General features: G+C 46.4%; 1 protein-coding gene across 4 annotated transcripts in view; it reads left to right on the top strand.

The window, feature by feature from the left end:
• The first annotated feature begins 4,030 nt into the window (after positions 1–4,030).
• Positions 4,031–23,184, top strand: part of IRAK2 (interleukin 1 receptor associated kinase 2) — a 63,077-nt gene continuing 43,923 nt past the window's right edge. The window contains exons 1-2 of one of the 4 annotated variants that reach the window (XM_028101646.2): positions 4,031–4,993; positions 17,166–17,348. In XM_028101646.2, coding sequence (XP_027957447.1) covers positions 4,528–4,993; positions 17,166–17,348 — 649 coding nt within the window. In that variant the 5' untranslated portion in view covers positions 4,031–4,527. The remainder of the gene's footprint in view (positions 4,994–17,165; positions 17,349–23,184) is intronic. The other 3 variants (XM_028101645.2, XM_028101647.2, XM_028101644.2) reach the window with 3 other exon arrangements.

The following is a 23,184-nucleotide window of genomic DNA, read 5'->3' as shown; positions in this document are numbered from 1 at the left end:
CGCGGGGAGCCTGTTTCTCCCTCTCCCACTCCCCCTGCTGTGTTCCCTCTCTCGCGTTCTCTCTCTCTGTCAAATAAATAAAATAAAATCTTAAAAAAAAAAAAGTAAGTTAAGTTGTAGGGCACCCAGCCAGTGGTGCAGAGAATTGCTTGTTGTGGGGAATTGCTCCCCTCCCACAACGTTTGGTGACCAGAAGTGTCAAAAGTTAAATGTCCTGTGTAAAAGTCAAGGAGAAGGTAGAGCTGGGTTGTTTTTCCGACACAGGAGGAGGAGAGACTAGGACTGGGGTTTTTTTCTTAATTCACTCTGAAAATTAGTAAAAGGAAAACTCACTAAAATCGAGCCAGGCGGCCAGCAGGGGGAGCTCTCGCGCCCTACCACTCCTGATCGTTGTAGACCCCAATAGGAAGAGAGGGACATTACAGGTGGACGCCCCTATCCCAGGAGGGGGGAAAAAAGGTTTTCCTCTTATCCCAGCAACAGCCTAGCCAATGAGACAACTCAGCCAATGAAAAGCCACTATACTTTGGATTCCCAGTTTGCGCGAATGGACTTTGTTTATAACAGCACTCCCAACTCCCCTCTTTTCCTCTGTAAAAGAGCCTTCTTGTTTTTCGTTCTGTGACTTGCCTATGGTTTTGTAGTAGCCTATGTGTCCTGAATCGCAGTTCTCTGCTATTCCCGAATAAACCCATTTTTGCTGGTAAAATAGCTGACAGTTTTCAGCTTAACAACTCTTTTTTTTGACAATCATCATGTACTATCAGAAAAACCAATGAAGATATTTTTAATTTTTTATTTATTTTATTACTTTTTAAAAAGATTTTATTTATTTGTCAGAGAGAGAGAGAGAGTGCATGCACGAGCAAGGGGAGCAGCAGGCAGAGGGAGAAGCAGGCTCCTGGCTGAGAAAGGAGCCCAATGAAGGACTTGATCCCAGGACCCTGGGATCATGACCTGAGCCCAAGGCAGATGCTTAACCAACTGAGCCACCCAGGCATCCTGAAGATAGTTTTATTAGGAAGAAAAAACATGTGCAAAGTACACAGAGAAGCTTTATTATTGTTAATCCCCTATCAGTCTTCTTTCTCATCCCAACTTCCCGATAAAACACTGGTTCTCAACTCTGCACATGATTTGAATTACCTGGGAAGCTTTTATTTTATTTTTTAAAGATTTATTTATGTAAGAGAGAGAGAAAGTGTGAGCACGAGTTGGGGAAGGGGCAAAGGGAGAGGGACAGAGAGAGAAAATCCCCAGCAGATTCCTCGCTGAGCATGGAGCCCCACGTGGGCCTTGATCCCCCAACCCTGAGATCATGACCTGAGCTGAAATCGAGTCAGATGCTCAACTGACTGAGCCATCCAGGTACCCCAATTCTGGGAAGCTTTTTAAAATGCCAGTGCCTTGTTGTTATGAACACTGGGTGATTAAAATAAAAACTTAAGGAGCATCTGGATGGCTCAGTCATTTAAGCATCTGACTCATGACCTCAGGATTGTGAGATCAAGCCCTACATTGAGCTGTGCACTGGGTGTGGAGCCTGCTTAAGATTCTCTCTCTCCCTCTCCTCTGGCCCCCCCACTCTCTCTCTCTCTAAAAAAAAATTAAAAATAAATAAATCAAAACTTTAAAAAAAAGAAGAGAGAATCTGAAAAAAAAAAATGCCAGTGCCAGAGCTCCACCCCAGCCCCACCCACAACTGAGTCTGGATCTGCGGAGGTCAGGCTGGGCATGTGTAGTTTGTTAAATCTCCCTGGGTAGTTCTAATGTGCAGCTGGAGTGCAGTCCACTGACTATAATTTCAAGGTAATTAAATGTGAATAGGTCAAAATGATATAACTATATAAGTAATTACATTCAACTTCAATAATTGTTTCTAGCTGATTGTGGTAGGGAGGGTGTTGGCCATGGAAAACAACTAATTAGGGGAAGAAATGAACTGTGCAGGATCAAAGGAAATTTCTCTTTGTGGTGAGGCAGTATAATCGAGTAGAAAGAGCACTTCCTTTGGAGTCAGATTTGAGTTGAATCCTGTCACTTGGCCAATCTGGACTTATGCCTCACTTTTCTCAGCTGTAGAATGGCAACAATAAACCTACCTTGTAGGGTTGTTGTGAAGATCCCAGATAATGTATGCTAAATGCTTGGTCCTTGGTAGGAGAGTGGCAGCACTATTAATTTGTAATAACAACAATCTAATTTTGAAGAATTTATGCTAAAGAATGGGGACCAAGATGTGCCCCTAAGATGACCTGCTCAGGCCCTGAACTACTTAGGTCTCCCTGGCGGAGAAAATCCTAAGACTCAGATTCCAAGCCCTGAGGATGGGGTAAGAAGGAAACTTGCCAAGAGCCCAAGGAAATAGCACAGAGAAGAGTTGTTGGGACTTGTCCATACTGGACTGGCCAAGGCGAATGCAAATCTCCTGTGGTCTCAAAGTCAAGGGGAAGAGGCCTCATGGCACTAAGGGAATAATGCTACAAAGACAGAAGCTCTGCGCTTGCAGAAGAGGGAGAAGCAGCAGAGGACTCTGTAAGTAGAAAAAATGAAAGAAGAGGATGTTTGTCCTGAGATGTAGGTGCTTTCCCCTTCAATTCCACCTTCAACCACTGCTGAAACACACAACATCCCCTGAAAAGAAGTCACAGAACACTGAAATAGACCCCTCTTCCAAAATCAAAGGAATGGACTTGCATACAAGCAACGCTTTACTGGGCTAAGTACTTTACAGTTTATCCCAAGCATTTGGAGTTCCATGTCAGCTTCACCCCAATCCTTCAAAGTGGCTAGGGCAGAATATCCAGTTTACAAAAGAGAAAACTGCAAATTTGCACCAGGATGAAGAGCCGACAGTGACTAACTAGGGCTCGTATCCCGATAGAATTCTAAGGCGGTGGGTGACTTTTTCTTTTCTTTTCCTTTCTTTTAAAAATTAGCTTGATGTCCTTTGATCCTTTGTCCTTTGAAGGATTGGGGAAGCACTCTGCCCGGAGCTCTTTTCAATAGGGCAGCTACCATTCTTTAAGCCTATTCTCTGTACAAGAAAGACCCTGTAGCAGGCATTCTATATGGGCTGTATAAATTGATTTAATCCACTTCCCTAGCTCACGACTCTAGGCAATAGAAATAATTAGTGCCATTTTATAGATGTGGAAAGCAGAAGTTTGAGAAGTGAAATGGATTGTCTAGGGTCACAAAGCCTGTTGGTGGCAGAACCAGGACTTGCCCCCAGGACTTAACACTTTAATTTCAGTTTCCTTCTTCTGCAGCCATACTCCTTAGCTGATGTTTATGGCCACAAAGTGGAACTCCAGTTTATCCACCCTCAGTGACATTGCCTAGTGTCTTGGAACCCCTCTATTCATGTATATAAAAAAGGGATAATACTATCTATAGCATAGGCTTATGAGAATTACAGAAGATAATTTATGCAAAGCACATTGTAGGTATAGGTAAATGGTAGTTATTATAATAATGAGGCAGTTTGTAGCCAGTGGTCAGACTTTTTGGGTTCAAATCCCTGTACTGTCACTTGTACCTGTATGATGTTAGGCAAGTTACTCAACCTCTCTGTGCTTTGGTTTCTTCACCTGTAGAATGGAGTATACCTATCTAATAGGGTCGTTGTGAGCAGTAGGCAAAACAACCTGATGAAGCCTGCACATCGTAAATGATCAATAAATACTTGCCATTATTAGTATAAATTCTCCCCTACCCTATTTAATAATTCAATTTGCCCTGAAGTTCCTCTTATTCTGCTTTCCCCCGTTAAGATTTATTGCCTTCTAAGATAATGAATAATGCAATGAGCCATCCCCACTCTTTCATCACACTCTGCTTTTTTTTTTTAAAGATTTATTTATTTTAGAGAGAGAGAGAGAAAGAGAGAGCACGTGGGAGAGGGAGAGAGAGAATCTCAAGCAGACTCGGCACTGAGCGGGACCTGGAATTGGTTGGGGCTCCATCTCATGACAGTGAAATCACTACCGCAGCTGAAACCAAGAGTCGGAAGCTTCACCGACTGCGCCATCCAGGCACCCCCATCACACTCTGCTTTTATTCTGGAATGTTACCTATCATCTTCTATAGTGGTAAGTTATTTACTGCTTATTGTCTGTATCCCTGCAGGGCATGGATTTTGTCCTTTTTTCCTTAGAGATATTTGGAGCACCTGGAACAGTGCCTGGCACATAGTAGCTGCTCAATAAATGTTAGCCGTTATTATGATAAAGTCTATCTTGACTCCTCTGTTTAAGAGTCCTCCCGCTGCTTGCTCTGAATTCCTAATTCCCCTTAACCACCTTTCCTTTTTCTTTTGTGCAATAGCATTTACTACCTTTTAGCACACCACCTAACTTATTTATTAAGTACTTTTATTACTTATGGTTAGTTTTCTCCCTCCACCATCTAGATTGTAAGTCCCATGAAAGCAAGAAGGTTTGTAGGTTTTTTCCACTCATGTATCTCCAACACCTTGAACACCTTGCCTGGCATATAGTAGGTGATTAGCAGAATATTTGTTGAATGAATTCTATGTGGCGGAGCGTCAAAAGCACTGGGCCTGGAGTCAGAAGACCTCCTGGGACTGCCACTGAACTCTTTCGTGTGTCCTTAAACGGGTTCCCTCCCCACTCCCGGCCTCAGTTTCCCCTCCCAGCTCAGACCCTGCTCGTTCCGCAGCGGCTCGTTCCAGCCAGCTGGGCGGTGTCGCGCCAAGCGTGGCCGCTGGGGGGCGGTGGTGTCCAGCGCCCAGCCCCGCCCACTTCCCCGGGAGGCGGTGGCCGGGTGAGAAACCGCCCGGTGGGACCCGCCTGCTCCCGGAGTAGAGGAGCCGGGTCCCCGGCGCAGCTGCCCCAGTTGTCCGCGCGCCTGCCCGCCGACCCCCGGAGCCCAGCCATGTCCTGCTACATCTACCAGCTGCCCGCCTGGGTGCTGGACGACCTGTGCCGCAACATGGACACGCTCAGCGAGTGGGACTGGATGCAGTTCGGTGAGTGCAAACCACCCCCCCCAGCCCCGCGACTCCGCCGCTAAGCCCTCTGCCCACTTCTGTTTAAGTGGATCCTGAACCGAGGGGCTCTTTGTGCTGCCGTTCCGGACCGGGGTCTCGCCGTGTGTCCTCGGGCCGGCCACCGCCCCCCGTCTGGACACCCCACCCCCGCCCCCTTCCACCGGGATCGTCTGGAAGGTGTTGGGTGATCTTTGAAGATGTCTGTTGTTATGTTAGTCTGTCCCTAGGTAGTGAGCGGTTCGACTTTGCTGTTTACGGTAAAGCTTATCATAATAAGCTATCAGCAGTTGCTGTGCGTTTTTGTTTACTGAGCGTCCGGCCCTGATGGAGGCACTTGGCACGGATTATCTTCCTGAGTTCCCTTGTACAAGGGCCTGTGAAGTGCGTATTTCTTTTACCCCAGTGTACAGACGAGGAAAGGGATTGAGGGAGGTAGAATAATTTACCTGCGGGCATGGCCTTGCTAAGTGGCAGAGTGGGATTTGAACCCTGGTGTCTGACTCCACCAGGACGTCGTAGGTCCTTGGTGTGTTTTGTTTGTTTGCGCCTGATGATCTGCAGAGAGGGCCTGGCATCTGGCGGGCCGCCGCCCGTGTTTTCCTAGGGTTCCCAAGCAGAGGTCTGTATTCCAGGCTCCACCTCCTCCCAACTGGTGACTTTGGACAAGTTGCTTAACCTCTCTGAGCCTCGGCTTAATCTGTGAACTGGAGGTTCTTGTGGGTAATGACAACTGTAGAAGAGGCGCCTGACACTTAAGTGCCAGATTCTAATAAGTAATAAGGAAATATTAACAATGATTATTTTTATGTTGGAGGCCAGTGCAACTGGTGCCACTTTATTTAAAAAATAATCTCTATATTTTATTGAGAATTTAGATTATGATATGCATATGTATGTACTCCTGTATATACAGGAGTATATGATATATATGTCTAGTATATGCTATATATGTACATATATGTATACATACAGTTGAAAAAAATAATAAAATGAACATGGATAGGTTATCCATCCAGTTTGAGCAAATAATATACATTTTAACCTAGTGGTTCTCAACCAGGGACGATTTTGCCCCCTGGGGAACAAGTGTCTGGAGACATTTTTGGTTATCACAGCTTGGGACGTGCAGTGAGTAAAGGGCCAGGGATGTTGCTAAATGCCCTACAATGCACAGGACAGCCCCCTCTACACAGAATTGTCTGGCCCAAAGTGTCAATAGTGCTCAGATTCAGAACTCCTGTTTTAAACCGGTAACAAAAATAATACATGCTTATTGCAAAAATGCTGTGGGAAACAAAGATTAGCTCAAATTCCACCACTCAGGGATAACCATTCTTATTTGGATGTCAGTAAAAATAATAATAATGAATGGCAACAACAGCAGCTAACATTTAGTGGTTCTACTATGTGCTAGCAGGGTGCTATGTGGTTTATACCTTCTAGTATATAATAATAAACATTTATGTGCATACATTTTTCAAAAATCATATATGTTGTACATTCTAATAGCTTGCTTTTTTTCACTTAAAATATTCACAATTTTTCTCCTTGCCAAACAGTGTTCTTTAGCAACATGGATTTAGGGTTTTATTTTTAGCATGTATTTTTGTTAATGATTTTTTTTTTAAAGACTTTATTTATTTGACAGAGAGAGACACAGCAAGAGAGGGAACACAAGCAGGGGGAGTGGGAGAGGGAGAAGCAGACTTCCTGCGGAGCAGGGAGCCCGACGCGGGGCTCGATCCCAGGACCCCAGGATCATGACCTGAGCCGAAGGCAGACACTTAACGACTGAGCCACCCAGGCGCCCCTTTGTTAACGATTTTTAATGGAGAGAAGCAACACATGCATTTACAAGTGTAAATAATACACCAGGGGTAGAGAGGAAGGTAAATGTCTTTCCTCTTCCTGGTCTTCAGCCTCCCCCGTCCATCCCCCAGAGGCAGTCACTGGTAACATGTCAGGGCACCCCTGAGAATGTCTATTACCACCTGGTTTTCTAGACTGCAGTGTGTTCCTTTGCTTTGATGACCTGTTACTTATCTACTTTGAATGTTTCCTGGGCAGTGGACAAATTTTGTATAAGAGACTCCCTCTAGTTTTCTTTTTTTTCATGTTGGCCTTGACTGTAAACATCAGAGCAACTTCTGTTCCTAAGATATTTAGGAACCTGTGATTTTTTAAAAGCAGCTTTATTGGGATATAATCCACATAACATACAATTCACCGGTTTAAAGTGTACAATTCAATGGCGTTTAGTATGTGCAGAGTTGTATATCCATCTCCACAGTCAATCTTGGAACACTTTTTTTTTAAAGATTTTTTTAATTTTTTATTTGACAGAGAGAGAGGGAGTACAAGTAGGGGGAGTGGCAGGCAGAGGGAGAGGGAGAAGCAGGCTCCCCACTCGGCAAGGAGCCCAATGTGGGGCTCCATCCCAGGACCCCAGGATCACGACCTGAGCCAAAGGCAGACGCTTAACCTTCTGAGTCACCCAGGTGCCCTTGGAACACTTTTTATTTATTTTTAAATGTCATTTCCTTTTTTTTTTTTTTTAAGATTTTTATTTATTTATTCATGAGAAACAGAGAGAGAGAGAGAGGCAGAGGGAGAAGCAGGCTCCCAAGGAGCAGGGAGCCCAATGCGGGACTCGATCCCAGGACTCTGGGATCATGACCTGAGGTGAAGGCAGACGCTTAACCATCTGAGCCACCCAGGTGCCCATGGAACACTTAAAAAAAAAAAAGATTTTATTTACTTATTAGAGAGAGAGAGAGAGTGAGAATGAGCCGGGGGGGGGGGCAGGGAGAGGCAGAAGCAGACTCCCCACTGAGCAGGGAGCCCACTGAGGGGCTCGATCCCAGGACCCTGGGATCACAACCTGAGCCAAAGGCAGACGCTCAACCGACTGAGCCACCCAGGCACCCCTTGGAACACTTTCATTATCCTGGAAAGAAACTCTGTACCCCTTCATTGTCACCCCCAACACTCCCACACACACACCTCCCATTTTCCTCAGCTTTCGGCATTGCCTCTTCTGGGCGTTTCCTAGAAATGGAATCCTCTTATATGCAGTCCTTTGTGATTGGCTTCTTTTCTGTGGCAATTAGTTTTCAAGTTTCATCCATGTTGTACCATGAATCGGTGCTTAATTTCTCTTTATTACTGAATAATATTGCACTGATGGGTGGACCACATTTTATGTATGCATTCATCAGTTGATGAAATGTTGATGAACATTTGGGTTCTTTCCACTTTTTGGCTGTTATGAATAATGCCCCTGTGCACATTTGTGGTCTCAGTTTTTATGTAGATGCAGGTTTTCATTTCCCTTGGGTGGACATCTAGGAGTGGAATTACTGAGTCATGGGGTAACTCTATATTTAACATTTGAGAAAGTGCCAGATTGTTCTTCATCTTTTTTTTTTTTTAAGATTTATTTATTTATTTTGAGAGAGTGAGAATGAGAGAGAGAGTACATGAGATGGGGGAGGGTTAGAGGGAGAAGCGGGCTCCCTGCTGAGCAGGGAGCCTGATGCGGGACTCGATCCCGGGACTCTAGGATCATGACCTGAGCTGAAGGCAGTCGCTTAACCGACTGAGCCACCCAGGCGCCCGATTGTTCTTCATCTTGGCTGCACTTCTTTACATTCCCTCCAGCAGTGTATGAGGGTTCAATTTTCTCTGTATCCTCCCCGGCACTTGTTATTGTCTGTCTTTTCAATTCTAGCCATCTGAGCAGGTGTGAAGTGGTATCTCACTGTAATTTTGATTTGCATTTCCCTAATGACTAATGGTGTTGAGTATCTTTTTATGTGCTTATTGGCCCTCTGTACATCCTCTCTGGGGAATACCTCTGACTTTTTAAGCCCTGGAGATACCAGAATTGCTCAAACTCTGCAAAGATTTCCAGTTGTCTTGTAGGATATAATCCAAACTCCACCAGGCCTTCCCAGCCGGTCACAATCTGACCTCACTGACTTCTGATCTCTTCACCTTCCACATCCACTCTTTTTTTTTTAAATTTTTTATTGTTATGTTAATCACCATATATTACATCATTTGTTTTTGATGTAGTGTTCCATGATTCATTGTTTGTGCATAACACCCAGTGCTCCATGCAGAATGTGTCCTCTTTAATACCCATCACCAGGCTAACCCATCCCCCTACCCTCCTCCCCTCTAGAACCCTCAGTTTGTTTTTCAGAGTCCATCATCTCTCATGGTTCGTCTCCCCCTCTGACTTACTCCCCTTCATTCTTCCTCTCCTGCTATCTTCTTCTTTTTCTTTTTTCTTAAAATATGTTGCGTTATTTGTTTCAGAAGTACAGATCTGTGATTCAACAGTCTTGCACAATTCACAGCGCTCACCATAGCACATACCCTCCCCAATGTCTATCACCCAGCCACCCCATCCCTCCCACCCCAACCACTCCAGTAACACTCAGTTTGTTTCCTGAGATTAAGAATTCCTCATATCAGTGAGGTAATATGATACATGTCTTTCTCTGATTGACTTATTTCACTCAGCATAACACCCTCCAGTTCCAACCACGTCGTTGCAAATGGCAAGATCTCATTCCTTTTGATGGCTGCATAATATTCCATTGTGTATATATACCACATCTTCTTTATCCATTCATCTGTCGATGGACATCTTGGCTCTTTCCACAGTTTGGCTATTGTGGACATTGCTGCTATAAACATTGGGGTGCACGTACCCCTTCGGGTCCCTACATTTGTATCTTTGGGGTAAATACCCGGTAGTGCAATTGCTGGATCGAACGGTAGCTCTAATTTCAACTGTTTGAGGAACCTCCATACTGTTTTCCAGAGTGGTTGCACCAGCTTGCATTCCCACCAACAGTGTAGGAGGGTTCCCCTTTCTCCACATCCCCGCCAACATCTGTCGTTCCCTGACTTGTTAATTTTAGCCAATCTGACTGGTGTGAGGTGGTATCTCATTGAGGTTTTGATTTGGATTTCCCTGATGCCGAGCGATGTTGAGCACTTTTTCATGTGTCTGTTGGCCATTTGGATGTCTTCTTTGGAAAAATGTCTGTTCATGTCTTCTGCCCATTTCTTGATTGGATTATTTGTTCTTTGGGTGTTGAGTTTGATAAGTTCTTTATAGATTTTGGATACTAGCCCTTTATCTGATATGTCATTTGCAAATATTTTCTCCCATTCTGTAGGTTGTCTTTTGGTTTTGTGGACTGTTTCTTTTGCTGTGCAAAAGCTTTTTATCTTGATGAAATCCCAATAGTTCATTTTTGCCTTGGCTTCCCGTGCCTTTGGCAATGTTTCTAGGAAGAAGTTGCTGCGGCTGAGGTCGCAGAGGTTGCTATCTGTGTTCTTCTTTAGGATTTTGATGGACTCCTGTCTCACATTTAGGTCTTTCAACCATTTGGAGTCTATTTTTGTGTGTGGTGTAAGGAAATGGTCCAGTTTCATTCTTCTGCATGTGGCTGTCCAATTTTCCCAACACCATTTGTTGAAGAGACTGTCTTTTTTCCATTGGACATTCTTTTCTGCTTTGTCAAAGATAAGTTGACCATAGAGTTGAGGGTCCATTTCTGGGCTCTCGATTCTGTTCCATTGATCTATGTGTCCGTTTTTGTGCCAGTACCATACTGTCTTGATGATGACAGCTTTGTAATAGAGCTGGAAGTCCGGAATTGTGATGCCGCCAGCTTTGCTTTTCTTTTTCAATATTCCTCTGGCTATTCGGGGTCTCTTCTGGTTCCATACAAATTTTAGGGTTATTTGTTCCATTTCTTTGAAAAAAGTGGATGGTATTTTGATGGGGATTGCATTGAATGTATAGATTGCTCTGGGTAGCAGTGACATCTTCACAATGTTGGTTCTTCCAATCCATGAGCATGGAACGTTTTTCCATTTCTTTGTGTCTTCTTCAATTTCTTTCCTGAGTATTTTATAGTTTTCTGAGTACAGATCCTTTGCCTCTTTGGTTAAATTTATTCCTAGGTATCTTATGGTTTTGGGTGCAATTGTGAATGGGATCGACTCCTTGATTTGTCTCTCTTCTGTCTTGTTGTTGGTGTATAGGAATGCCACTGATTTCTGTGCATTGATTTTATAGCCTGCTACTTGACTGAATTCCTGTATGAGTTCTAGCAGTTTTGGGGTGGAGTCTTTTGGGTTTTCCACATACAGTATCATATCATCTGCAAAGAGTGAGAGTTTGACTTCCTCTTTGCCTATTTGGATGCCTTTGATTTCTTTTTGTTGTCTGATTGCTGTGGCTAGGACTTCTAATACTATGTTGAATAACAGTGGTGAGAGTGGACATCCCTGCCGCGTTCCTGACCTTAGGGGAAAAGCTCTCAGCTTTTCCCCATGGAGAATGATATTCGCTGTAGGTTTTTCGTAGATGGCTTTTATGATATTGAGGTATGTACCCTCTATCCCTATACTCTGAAGAGTTTTGATCAAGAAAGGATGCTGTACTTTGTCAAATGCTTTTTCTGCATCTATTGAGAGGATCATATGATTCTTGTTCTTTCTTTTGTTAATGTATTGTATCACGTTGGTTGATTTGCGGATGTTGAACCAACCTTGCAGCCCAGGGATAAATCCCACTTGGTCGTGGTGAATAATCCTTTTAATGTACTGTTGGATCCTATTGGCTAGTATTTTGGTGAGAATTTTTGCATCCATGTTCATCAAGTATATTGGTCTGTAATTCTCCTTTTTGATGGGGTCTTTGTCTGGTTTTGGGATCAAGGTAATGGTGGCCTCATAAAATGAATTTGGAAGTTTTCCTTCCATTTCTATTTTTTGGAACAGTTTCAGGAGAATAGGTATTAATTCTTCTTTAAATGTCTGATAGAATTCTCCTGGGAAGCCATCTGGCCCTGGGCTTTTGTTTCTTGGGAGATTTTTGATGACTGCTTCAATTTCATTAGTGGTTATAGGTCTGTTCAGGTTTTCTATTTCTTCCTGGTTCAGTTCTGGTAGTTGATACATCTCTAGGAATGCACCCATTTCTTCCAGGTTATCTAATTTGCTGGCATAGAGTTGCTCATAATATGTTCTTATAATTGTTTGTATTTCTTTGGTGTTGGTTGTGATCTCTCCTCTTTCATTCATGATTTTGTTGATTTGGGTCATTTCTCTTTTCTTTTTGATCAGTCTGGCCAGGGGTTTATCAATCTTGTTAATTCTTTCAAAGAACCAGCTCCTAGTTTCGTTGATCTGTTCTACTGTTCTTTTGGTTTCTAGTTCATTGATTTCTGCTCTGATCTTTACGATTTCTCTTCTCCTGCTGGGTTTAGGCTTTATTTGCTGTTCTTTCTCTAGCTCCTTTAGGTGTAGGGTTAGGTTGTGTATTTGAGACCTTTCTTGTTTCTTGAGAAAGGCTTGTATTGCTATATACTTTTCTCTCAGGACTGCCTTTGCTGTATCCCAAAGATTTTGGACAGTTGTGTTTTCATTTTCATTGGTTTCCATGAATTTTTTTAATTCTTGTTTAATTTCCTGGTTGACCCATTCATTCTTCAGTAGGATGCTCTTTAGCCTCCATGTATTTGAGTTCTTTCCGACTTTCCTCTTGTGATTGAGTTCTAGTTTCAAAGCATTGTGGTCTGAAATTATGCAGGGAATGATCCCAATCTTTTGGTACCGGTTGAGACCTGATTTGTGACCTAGGATGTGATCAATTCTGGAGAATGTTCCATGGGCACTAGAGAAGAATCCACATCCAGTCTTGCTCACCCTGCTGCAGCCACACTGGCCTCCTCAGTGCAGGCTCAGGGCCTTTGCACTTGCTATTCCCTCTGCCTGGGACATTCTTCTTCCAGTGCTCACTGTAGCTGGCTTTCTAGTCGGCATGAGATTCCTCTTGCTGCTGTAACAAATTGCCACAAATTTAACGCCTTAAAAACAGCACACATTTATCATGTTACAGTTCTGGAGGACAGAAGTCCTGAAATCAAGGTAGTCAGCAGGGTTGCATTCCTTCTGGATACTGCAAGGGAGAGTCCATTTTCTTGCCTAAATTTTTCGGCTTCTAGAGGCTGCCTGCATCCCTTGGCTCACAGCCCCTCCCTCCACCTTCAAAGCCAACCGCATAGCATTTTCAAATCTCTCTCTGACCTCAGCTTCTGTTATCATACCTTTGAATCTGACACTGCTGTCTCCCTCTTATAAGGACCCTTGTGATTACATAGACCCACTCAGATAATTCAGGCTCCTTGTATCTTGGGACCCTTAATATAAGCCCATCTGCAAGGTCCCTTTTGTCATGTAAGGTCCCATAGTCATAGGTTTTGGGGTTTTTGGGATACTGACATCTTTGGAGGTCTATGGTTTTTCAGGTCTCGGTTCATACTTCCCCTTATTCTAGAGGCCTTCCCTGCCCACCCCCCCCCCCCGTTATTGTCTGTACCACCACTGTTTTATTTCCGCTGTTCCATGTAACAAACCTTGATATTACCTTATTCCTTATTTATTTATGTCTCTCTCTCCCTGGAGAATGTAAGCACCGTGAGGCCAGGGACGTCACCCATCTAGTTCACACCTGTATTCCCAGAGCCTACAGCACAGCGCCTGGCCAGTGGGCCGACTCTCAGCACTTGAATAAATGATGAGCTGAAGGCTGTAGGAGTGGTGAGGCCATGGGGCATGTGCACTTCTCCCCCCACTGAAAGGGCTTTGAGCCCAGGGCAGCCATGGTGCATGTTGGGTTGGGGTTCGCTGGGCTGGGGGTCAGCCATGTCCCCATTTAGCTGCTCCTTGCCAAGCCACAGTGTTGTCCAGCTTTCTCTTCGTCAGAACTGGTGGTCACCATTGTCCTTCCATCTCTAAAGAGTCTCTGCTTCTGTGAGTCATTTCGAAAAGATGGTCCCTTGTGGTACTGGGGCCGTGGGGTGGGAAGATTCTTCTTCAAGTGATTTAGAAAATCACATGGCCACACATATGTATGCTCTTTGGCTCTGACAATTGTTGGCAGATATTGTGCCTGCTTCCTGTTCATTTCCCTATGATCACAGCTGCATCAATTTTTGCCCTTGGGGGAAAACAGGCTCCTTACAGCTTCCTCCACCCAGGTGTCTTCCAAGGGGTGGGGAGACAGGGGTTCTTTTGTTGTGCTAGGCTTTGTGTATTGTCCTACTTTGTCCCTGTCTGGCTGTGTGATTCTGGGCAAGTCACTGCCTCTCTCTGAGCCTTTCGTGTCCTCATCTATAAAAATGGAGGTGAGTTGCCGAGAGGCTTAGGGAACATGTTGTGTGGATGTTCCTTAGTGTTTTTCTCTTAGCCAGGGAGGAGTCCCACTAGTCCTGACAAGGGTCTTTGGCCCTAGGGTGGGTCATTTCAGGAGACTGTGTCGTGTCTGTTCCAGAGGGCTTTGAACATGGGCAAGATTTTCTACTCTCAGGGAACTCCTGCAGGATTCAGGGACTCAGACCTGGAGGGATGGTCCCACGTGGTGGCAACCACAGGGGACAGAAGCAGGTTTTCATAGAGTGAAGTTGGTTTAATAATGACAGCTAACACTTATGTGACACTTTCTATGTACGAAGCACTATTCCAAGTACATCTGTATATGTAACTAATCGGATCCTGGCAACAACTTCTGAGGCAGGTGCGGTTGTTATCCTCATTGGCAGATAAGGAAACTGAGGCACAAGGGGAGCTGAAAGGCTTCCCCAAGTACACAGCAAGTAAGTAGCAGGATAGGATTTGAACCCAGGCCTCAGAATCCAAAATCTGGACCCTGAACCACCATTATACTGTCCTGCTGATAGAAATATGTACTTTTTTTAAAAAAAGATTTTATTTATTTGTCAGAGAGGAGAGCACAAGCAGGGGGAGAAGCAGGCTTCCCACCGAGCAGGGAGCCTGATGCAGGGCTGGATCCCAGGACCCTGGGATCATGACCTGAGCCGAAGGCAGATGCTTAACGACTGAGCCACCCAGGTGCCCCATAAGTATGTATTTTTATATCTGTAGAAAAGTGAAAGAATAGAAGCAAAAGTATGACCAGTGTTTGTTTTGGGTTCCTCCAAGTGGGATGATCATGGGGACTTTGATTTTGTCCTGTTAGCCGGATCTGCTGTAATCATCAGGTATTTCTTATGTGCGTTGAGAAAAGAGCTAGGAGCTTCGCAGGGTCTGTGGCAGTGACTCATTCCCCCCAGGTCTCTATCTTGTCTTGCCCCCGTTTTAAGGGCCTGGTTAAATGTTGATGGGTTGCTACCTTAAGCTACATCCCTGTCATGGGAGCCTGTGAAATGTGAGGCCCCTCAGGGCTTAGTTCCTACTTCTCTCTTGCGGCCTGTAAGGAGAGCACATCCCACAACGCTGTGGTTGGACATCACATCAGGGCTTCTGTTTTGCCCATTACATCACACTGCCTCTGAAGAGTGGGAGGCATGCCAGCGAACAGCCTGGCATGCAGAGAAGGGGTGCAGGGAGACGGTGCGGGGGAGGTGTTCCTTCCTCCTCTCTCCACTCTTTCCTCTCAGCTGCTGGAAGCAGCCCCTGACCCTGTTGACATCACTTCCCGCTGACCAAGAATCTGGCCTGGGGTTTCCAGTGACTAAAGTTACAACTGAGAACTTTCCATCCCTAACAGGCTTTCTCTTTTTGGGAGGCTGTCTCAATCTTTCCCATTCCTCCGGAGGGATGGGGTTGTGCAATGTGATCCTGCCACTCCCTGGCTCTGAGCTCTTCCAGAGTATCTGTGGCCCTTAGAAGTGAGTCCAAAGGCTATAGCCTGGCTTTTGAGGCCCTTTGTAATGTGGTCCCCTTCCCCACTCCATTCACTTATGTTTGTATTTTTCAAACAGAAATCTCCACGGGCTTCTGGTTTACCTGCCACAGTATCTCTAGAGCTTGTGATGGTCTTGGAGCGCAGAAGTGCTCAATAATATTCTGCTGAATGAGTGAACAAGTGACTTGATGTTCACGTGGATTCCTGCTCCATGATTTTTGAAATTCTGGATCTGAAGTGTGATTCTTTTATTCCTAGTTAAGAGGGAAAAAAAAAGCCTCCTTCGCTTTAGTAAATTCAGCAGAATACATGTGACCATTCTAAATGCCATTTACGAAGAGCTTGTAACAACTCGGGCAACGCTTATGGTGTAATGTTAATAGATGAGAGCAGGCTGCAGAATCTCACAGGCCAGCAACAACTGCATCTAGAATGCTCCTCTGCCGAGGGGAGGGAAGAGTTTGGGAAAGGGAAAGTACCCTAGTGGGATGCTGTGTAACTTGTTTTATAAATGTCTTCTCCCCTTCGTTTTCCAAGTTTTCTTTAGTGAACAACCATTAATTTTATAATGAAATATGTGAAGGAGGAATGCTTTATATTTACTACTGCCAGTGGCCCCCCCCCCACAAATTTTGTGGTGTTTCAGAGTGGACAAAGCGCTTTTAATGCACGGGCTCTCTTGATCCTGTAACAGTTCTGTGAGGATTCTGGGCCATGGGTTCCTTTGTCCTTTCTTTCGTTCATTCATTCATTCATTCATTCATTCCCCCCTGCCAGGGCTGGGACCTAGGGGTGGGGAGAATGAGATACCCAGGGCAGAATTTAAGGAGGCACCTACTCTCCAGCTTCTGAGTGCAGGATCAGCCCCGAGAGTGAGCACCTCCTTAAATTTTGTCCCCATGAGTGCCTCCTTTTTGCCTCACCCTGGGCCTGGCCTTGCCCCCACTCTGTGCCAGGTGCTGATCTCTGTTCTGGGGACCCTCCAGTGGACAGAACAGAAAAAACTCCCTGTCTACACGGAGCTTCTGTCCTAGGAGGGGAGGCAAGAGAAGTTCCATTACCTCCCCATCTACAGTTGAGGAAACTGAGGCTCCCACTGGTGAAGTGCCTTGCCCATAGCAAATAAGCAGCTAAAGGGCAAAGCCCCTGACCCTCTGGTCCAGTGGGCTTTCTCCTGTTTTGTGTGGCCGTGAAGTTGGTATTTACACTCCAGTGTAGTTGATGTGCCAGTCCCACAGGTATCAAGTGGGGGCAGCCCTATACCTTGGGCTGCCAGTGGACCCCAGCTAAAGGTGGAATTTTAGGTGTGATGGGGTGCGAGAGAGAGTATGCTGTGGACAGAGCCCGCTAGCCTGGGGACCCTCTGGTGACTGCCTTTCTGACGCTAAGCAGAGCCTCTCCCTTGCCTTCCAGCCTCGTACGTGATCACAGACCTGACGCAGTTGCGGAAGATCAAGTCGATGGAGCGGGTGCAGGGCGTGAGCATCACGCGGGAGCTGCTGTGGTGGTGGGGCATGCGGCAGGCCACCGTCCAGCAGCTGGTGGACCTCCTGTGTCGCCTGCAGCTCTACCGCGCAGCTCAGATCGTTCTGAACTGTGAGTAGCCACGAGGCCCCGGGCAGCCGCCCAGGAGCGGGTTTCAGCATGAGCTGCACCTGCGGCCGGGAAACTTTCTTCATCTTAGAAAAAGTGTAAATGAAAGAATTTACCGGGATGCCTGGGTGGCTCAGTTGGTTGAGTGACTGCCTTCGGTTCAGGTCATGATCCTGGAGTCCTGGGATCAAGTCCCGCATCGGGCTCCCTGCTCGGCGGGGAGTCTGCTTCTCCCTCGGACCCTCCTCCCTCTCATGTGCGCGCTCTCTCTCATTCTCTCTCTCTCAAATAAATAAATAAAATCTTAAAAAAAATATTAAAAAAAAAAAAGAATTTACCATCCACCTAAGAAATCCGTAATGGTGGTTCCCTGTGGGAGAGGGGTTGCGCGGCCAGGGATCAAGATGTTGGAGAGAGACTTTACTCTGAGTTCTTTTGTACCTTTTAAATTCTGCTTCTCGCTTCCAAAAATAAATAAAGAAATAATGATTAAAAAAAGTAGCTCTACATAAAAATCCAAAAAAGTCTACAGTAAAAATAATTTATTTTTTATTTATTTATGGTTTAGAGGCGGGGAGGGGCAGAGAGGAAGAGACAGAATCATAAGCATGCTAAACACCCAGTGTGGAGTCCAACGTGGGGTTCGATCTCAGGACCCAAAGATCCTGAGCTGAAACCAAGAGTCGGATGCTTAACTGACTGAGCCACCCAGGTGCCTCACTAGCACATTCTTTTATTTTATTTTGTTTTTAAATTAATTGATTAATTAATTTTTAAAGATTTTATTTATTTGACAGAGTGAGAGAGAGAGCACAAGCAGGTGGAGTGCAGGCAGAGGGAGAGGGAGAAGCAGGCTCCCCGCTGAGCAAGGAGCCCAAAGTGGGACTCAATCTTAGGACCCTGGGATCATGACCTGAACCAAAGGCAGATGCTTTTTTTTTTTTTTAAGATTTTATTTATTTATTTGACAGAGAGAGACACAGCGAGAGAAGGAACACAAGCAGGGGGAGCGGCAGAGGGAGAGGCAGGCTCCCCGCCGAGCAGGGAGCCTGATGTGGGGCTTGATCCCAGGACCCTGGGATCATGACCTGAGCCGAAGGCAGATGCTTAACGACTGAGCCACCCAGGCGCCCCCAAAGGCAGATGCTTATCTGACTGAGCTACCCAGGCATCCCTAGCACATTCTTTTAACAACTGCATTGCGTTCATTTGACAGACATGCCATGATTTATTTACCTTACCCCTACTGGTAGGTGTTTACCTTGCTTCTTAGTTTTCTCCCATACACAGTGTTGTACCCTTAGACGTATGCACCGTATGTGCACATAGGTCAGTCTAGCTGGAGGAGGATTTTTAAATTTATTTTTATTTTTAATTTTTTAAAAGATTTTACTTATTTATTTGACAGAGAGAGACAGCAAAAGAGAGAACACAATCAGGGGGTGGGAGAGGGAGAAGCAGGCTTCCCGCCGAGCAGGGAGCCCAACTGGGGGTTTGATCCCTGGACCCAGGGACCATGACCAGAGCCGAAGGCAGATGCTTAATAACTGAGCCACCCAGGTGCCCCTGGAGGATGATTTTTTTTTAGCATTGGAATGGCTGGGTTGAGAGTCTGTGTATTTTAAGTTTTTATTAATATTGGTGGCACCAATATTACCAAGTTATCCTCCTATCCACTATTACAACAACGGTGGGAACATATCTAGCAGGTAATAATCGCTCCCTATCATGAGGAGTGGCTGTAAAGTTGAAGAAGTAGAATTATGTCAAGTGCTTGGTGTTCGGCCAGTGCTCAGCTGAAGGCAGGAGGGATGATGGTTACTCCCATCTAGGTCCCCCATTCTTCCTCATGTCCCCAAAGAGACCCCTTCAGTAAGGGGTAACGAACCAGTCTTTTAATAGGTACTTTCTGAACACATGCCCAGTGTCTGGTGCTGTCTTCATTTCTAGAATACAGTGATGGGCAAAGAGACAGGTCCTTTGCCCTCATGCAGGACATAGTCTTATGAAGGTATAGTCAATAGACCAGGAAATAAGTAAAAATAATGGGTTGGAGGGACCAGGTAGGAGAGCCTCCTAGAACATGTTAGTCACAGAAGGGCAGTTTGAGGAGGCGAAACTGGAGCAATGGAAAGAAGACAGCCATGTGAAGAGTTTGGGTAAGAGAGCCCAGGGAGAGCTTGCGGCTTTGACGGAACCAGCACAGAGCTAGTGTGGGAGATAGAGAACAGTACGTTCTGAGCCCTGGAGACCTGAAGAAGACCCGGTGTGGGCCCTGGTGTTGTTCTGTTTGGGGTTCCTGGGTTGGGCATAATGTGGCTGAATCAGTAGACCCAGGTTCAGCACTTTCCTGACTGTACCTCAGGCCTTCTGGAATCATGGAGGGCTTCCAGGAGGAGGGGTGGTGGGATCTAAAGCAAGGAACTGAGGGATGGGGGTTTAGAGGCCTCCACCCTCAGAGATGTCAGGAGAACACGGGACATTGGGGTGGCCCTGCAGGTGGGGAGATCTAGAGATGAAACCCAAACCAGGCTTTCAGGGGCACCATAGGGGTAGATCACATTGGGCATAGAGGGCCAGTGGGGCAGCAGGACCCTCTCTCGCCCTTAGCCACTTGGCGACTCTCCAGGATTTAGGGCATCCAGGGACACAGTCTCACTAGATGAAGGACGGTTCCTCTCATAGCAGGAGTCCCTGTCTGGGGGCAGGCTGTGGGGAAGGAAGATCCTGCTCACACGGCGGGGAGTGATGCACCAGTGTGAGACTCAGGCTGACCCCCTCAGCCCTCCAGCCCCAGCACTGTAATCTCTAAGTCAAGAGTGGGCACGTCTCCAGACACGGCCACCCCTAAGCCTCTGCAGCCTCGGCTCCTGCCTGGCTGCCTCCCCAAGCTCACTGTTTTCCTCAGACTAGGGAGGGATGGTCCAGGGCTCGGCCGCCAGACTCCCCATGCTTCTGGACTTCCTGAAAGCCCTCCCTGCCCCACCAGCCCTTCTGTCCTGAGAGGGTTCCCTTCAGTCCTGTCAGACAGTATCCCTCCCCTGACATGCCCCGCTCCCAGGTCCTTGTCCTGGTCCGCTGGGGGTGCCTGGGGCAGCTGGGGGTGCTGTGGCTTCACAGGAAAGCGGTGAGGCAGCACAGCTCAGCCCTCTGCAGTTACATGGGCAGGTCCCTCCCTTTCCCTGGGCTTTAGTCTCCCCGCCTTGGTGTGGCAGAGGTGGGCTGGATGACATCGGAGCTCCCCTGGGACACTCATGGTGCCATGGCCCCCCATCGTCCCGTGGACCTTGTGGCATTTCAGTTGGCTGTTGTGACTGGCACCTGCCCCTTTAGCCCCAGAGCCTGGTAGATGGGGAGAAACGGTTAGCATCGAATGTGCCCTTAGATGTTTTTCATACTTTGAGAGAATTAATGATAGACTCCTAATGGGCTGGAAAAGAGGCAGGGAGGGAGGGGGAGGGGCAATGCCGCTGGATCAAGTTCAGTCGGAATCCAGGGGCCCGCGTTTCCAGTGCAGTCCACTCTGGGGAGGGGGCTTGCAGCTCGAGGCCCGCAGCACACCCTGGTTTTGTCTCTCCCAGGTGGCTGAGATGCTGCAGGGTTGTCCCGAGCCCCAAAAGCAGACAAGCACCAGGAATTGCGAAAGGCCTCTGGTTGGACATAGCAACTTGCTGTTGACGTCAAAACCTGACTGTTGACTAATCTGGAACATATTCTTAACGATTTGAGGTCAACAAACAAAGTAGTGCCAACTTCAAAGAAACACACTCATGGCAGCGTGACACTTGGTTTTAAGCTAACAGTGACTGAGCACTCTCGATGTGCCAGTCTCCTCCCAACAGTTCTGAGGAGCCCCTTCTCCCCCTGAGGAAACGAGGAATGGCTAAGTGATCCCCCCCTCCCCGCAAGGGCACAAGTCTGGTCATGGGTAGGGACGGAGGGTACACCCAGGCGTGTCTGGATCCAGCACCCTCGTTCTTAGCTTTTCTCACAGAAACCTCTTTGGGCTTCCAAACAACAGCCATAGTTTCTCTGTCAGCCTCTCTTCTGTCTAGAATTTGACTCAGATCCCTGCTGTCCTGGTCCGGCTACCTCCAACCTGTCAGGACTATGTGAGTCTACCTTTGTTCCCCAAACCTCTTCTCTCTTCCCCCTCTAGCCCTGCTGATTAAATTTGCCTGAGGAAGAGAGACTGAGGCTTCTTTCCACATCCACACATCCCCTGGCTATTCTTCTGAGAGCCTGGTTGTGTTCTTACTCTTGCTTTGCGTCCTCAGGCAGGACACTTCCCCTTTCTCTATCTTGTTATTTTCGTTAGTTTAAAAAAAGCAGAAAGCGCTATAAATCTCTGCCCCTTTGTGGAGGTGAACACAGAGGGCGTATTCTGTATGTGTGAAGCATTTTAAGTTTCTGTAGTCCAACTAGTCAAAGCCATTTTCCCTTCCCTAATCATAACATTAAACCTTATTTTTCATAAACTTGCTCAGCTGCTTCCAGCAGTTTGAGAACCCGACTTCTGCCTACCACTTCTTAAAGGGCTTTAAGAATAGATTTGATAGGGGAGGGGGGTGGAAGGGTGGGTCACTGGGTGACGGGCATTAAGGAGGGCACGTGATGGGATGAGCACTGGGTGTTAAATGCAACTGATGAATCAGTAACCTTTACCTCTGAAACTAACAATACACGATATGTTAATATATTGATTTTAAATAATAAAAAAAAGAAGAGATTGGATAGAACCATGCTTGAAAACCACACACACCAGGGGTCCTGGAAATAAACTGGCTTCCTCAGAGACTTGCATCTCCAGATAATATATTTGCATTTGACAGAGGCCTTCTGAAGACGGTGCCTGAACTGAAAGGTGGTGCGATGGGCCCGCTGGGGGCCACCCTGCATCTGGTCTCTTGAAATCAAGTACTGTGGGTGGCTGCTGGTGTGGTTGTGTAAAGAGCTGCGCCTGTGGGTCTCTGTTCCTTCCTATTTTCTCGGCCATCATTGCCAAGACCATTGTTATTCTGTTTGTCACACTCCCAACATTAAATGTTACAAGAATTAGAATAAATTAGCACAGAAGGCTTACTACCTAACCACCCATTCCTCCGGCAACTCTGTTTGCCAGGGTCAACCCCTTTTTATTCTTTGAGCCGTTTCTTGGTACTTGTCTGTATTAACATTTCTGGTTCACTGCTGCTACTAAGGGCAGTAGACAGTGACATTTTAATTAAGACCTTTATTTCTCTCTCCTGTGACAGTCCAAGCTGCCCAGGGCTGAATGGGCAGCTGCAGGGTATCAAGGATCAGGTGTTTTGTTTTGTTTTGTTTTTTGCAATGCTCTGCTGTCTTGGGCACCTGGCTGCCCCTCACACCTGACATGATTACTCCGAGCTTCGCATGCACCTTCCAGCTGTGGCACAAAGGGCTTGGAAGGCAAGTTGCGCGCCTAACTTGCCTTCCAAGCCATTGGCCAGGACCTAGTCACATGATAGCACCTAGTTGCAGGGGAGGCTGGGAAATGTAATCTGTAGCTGGGAGGTTATGTGCACAATGAAAACTTCTATTACGCTAGAGGAGGAGGGAATAAATATTGGAGGGACAGCAGTCTCTCTATAATTCTCGCCTTTCAGCCACCCAAATATCCGTATACGCCTGTCTTCTCACACCTAAAACATGCTCACCCTTTCCCCAAGGGAGACAGGCCAGAGGTCCTAATCGGTTTCTTCCATTAGCTCAAGGCCCAGGATCTGGGGGATCAGGCCCCCATGGTCCAGTACCTCTCCACCAAAGAGAAGTTATCGGCTATCCTTCCCCCAGCACACCCAGAACCCCGCAGTGGTAT

This window comes from Eumetopias jubatus, unplaced genomic scaffold, assembly GCF_037043125.1.
Source record: "Eumetopias jubatus isolate StellerSeaLion01/CBP00866 unplaced genomic scaffold, mEumJub1_p1.0 scaffold_1, whole genome shotgun sequence".
NCBI lineage: Eukaryota > Metazoa > Chordata > Mammalia > Carnivora > Otariidae > Eumetopias > Eumetopias jubatus.
Note: the sequence above shows the minus strand (reverse complement) of the source record. Positions and strands in the feature narration are given on the sequence as shown.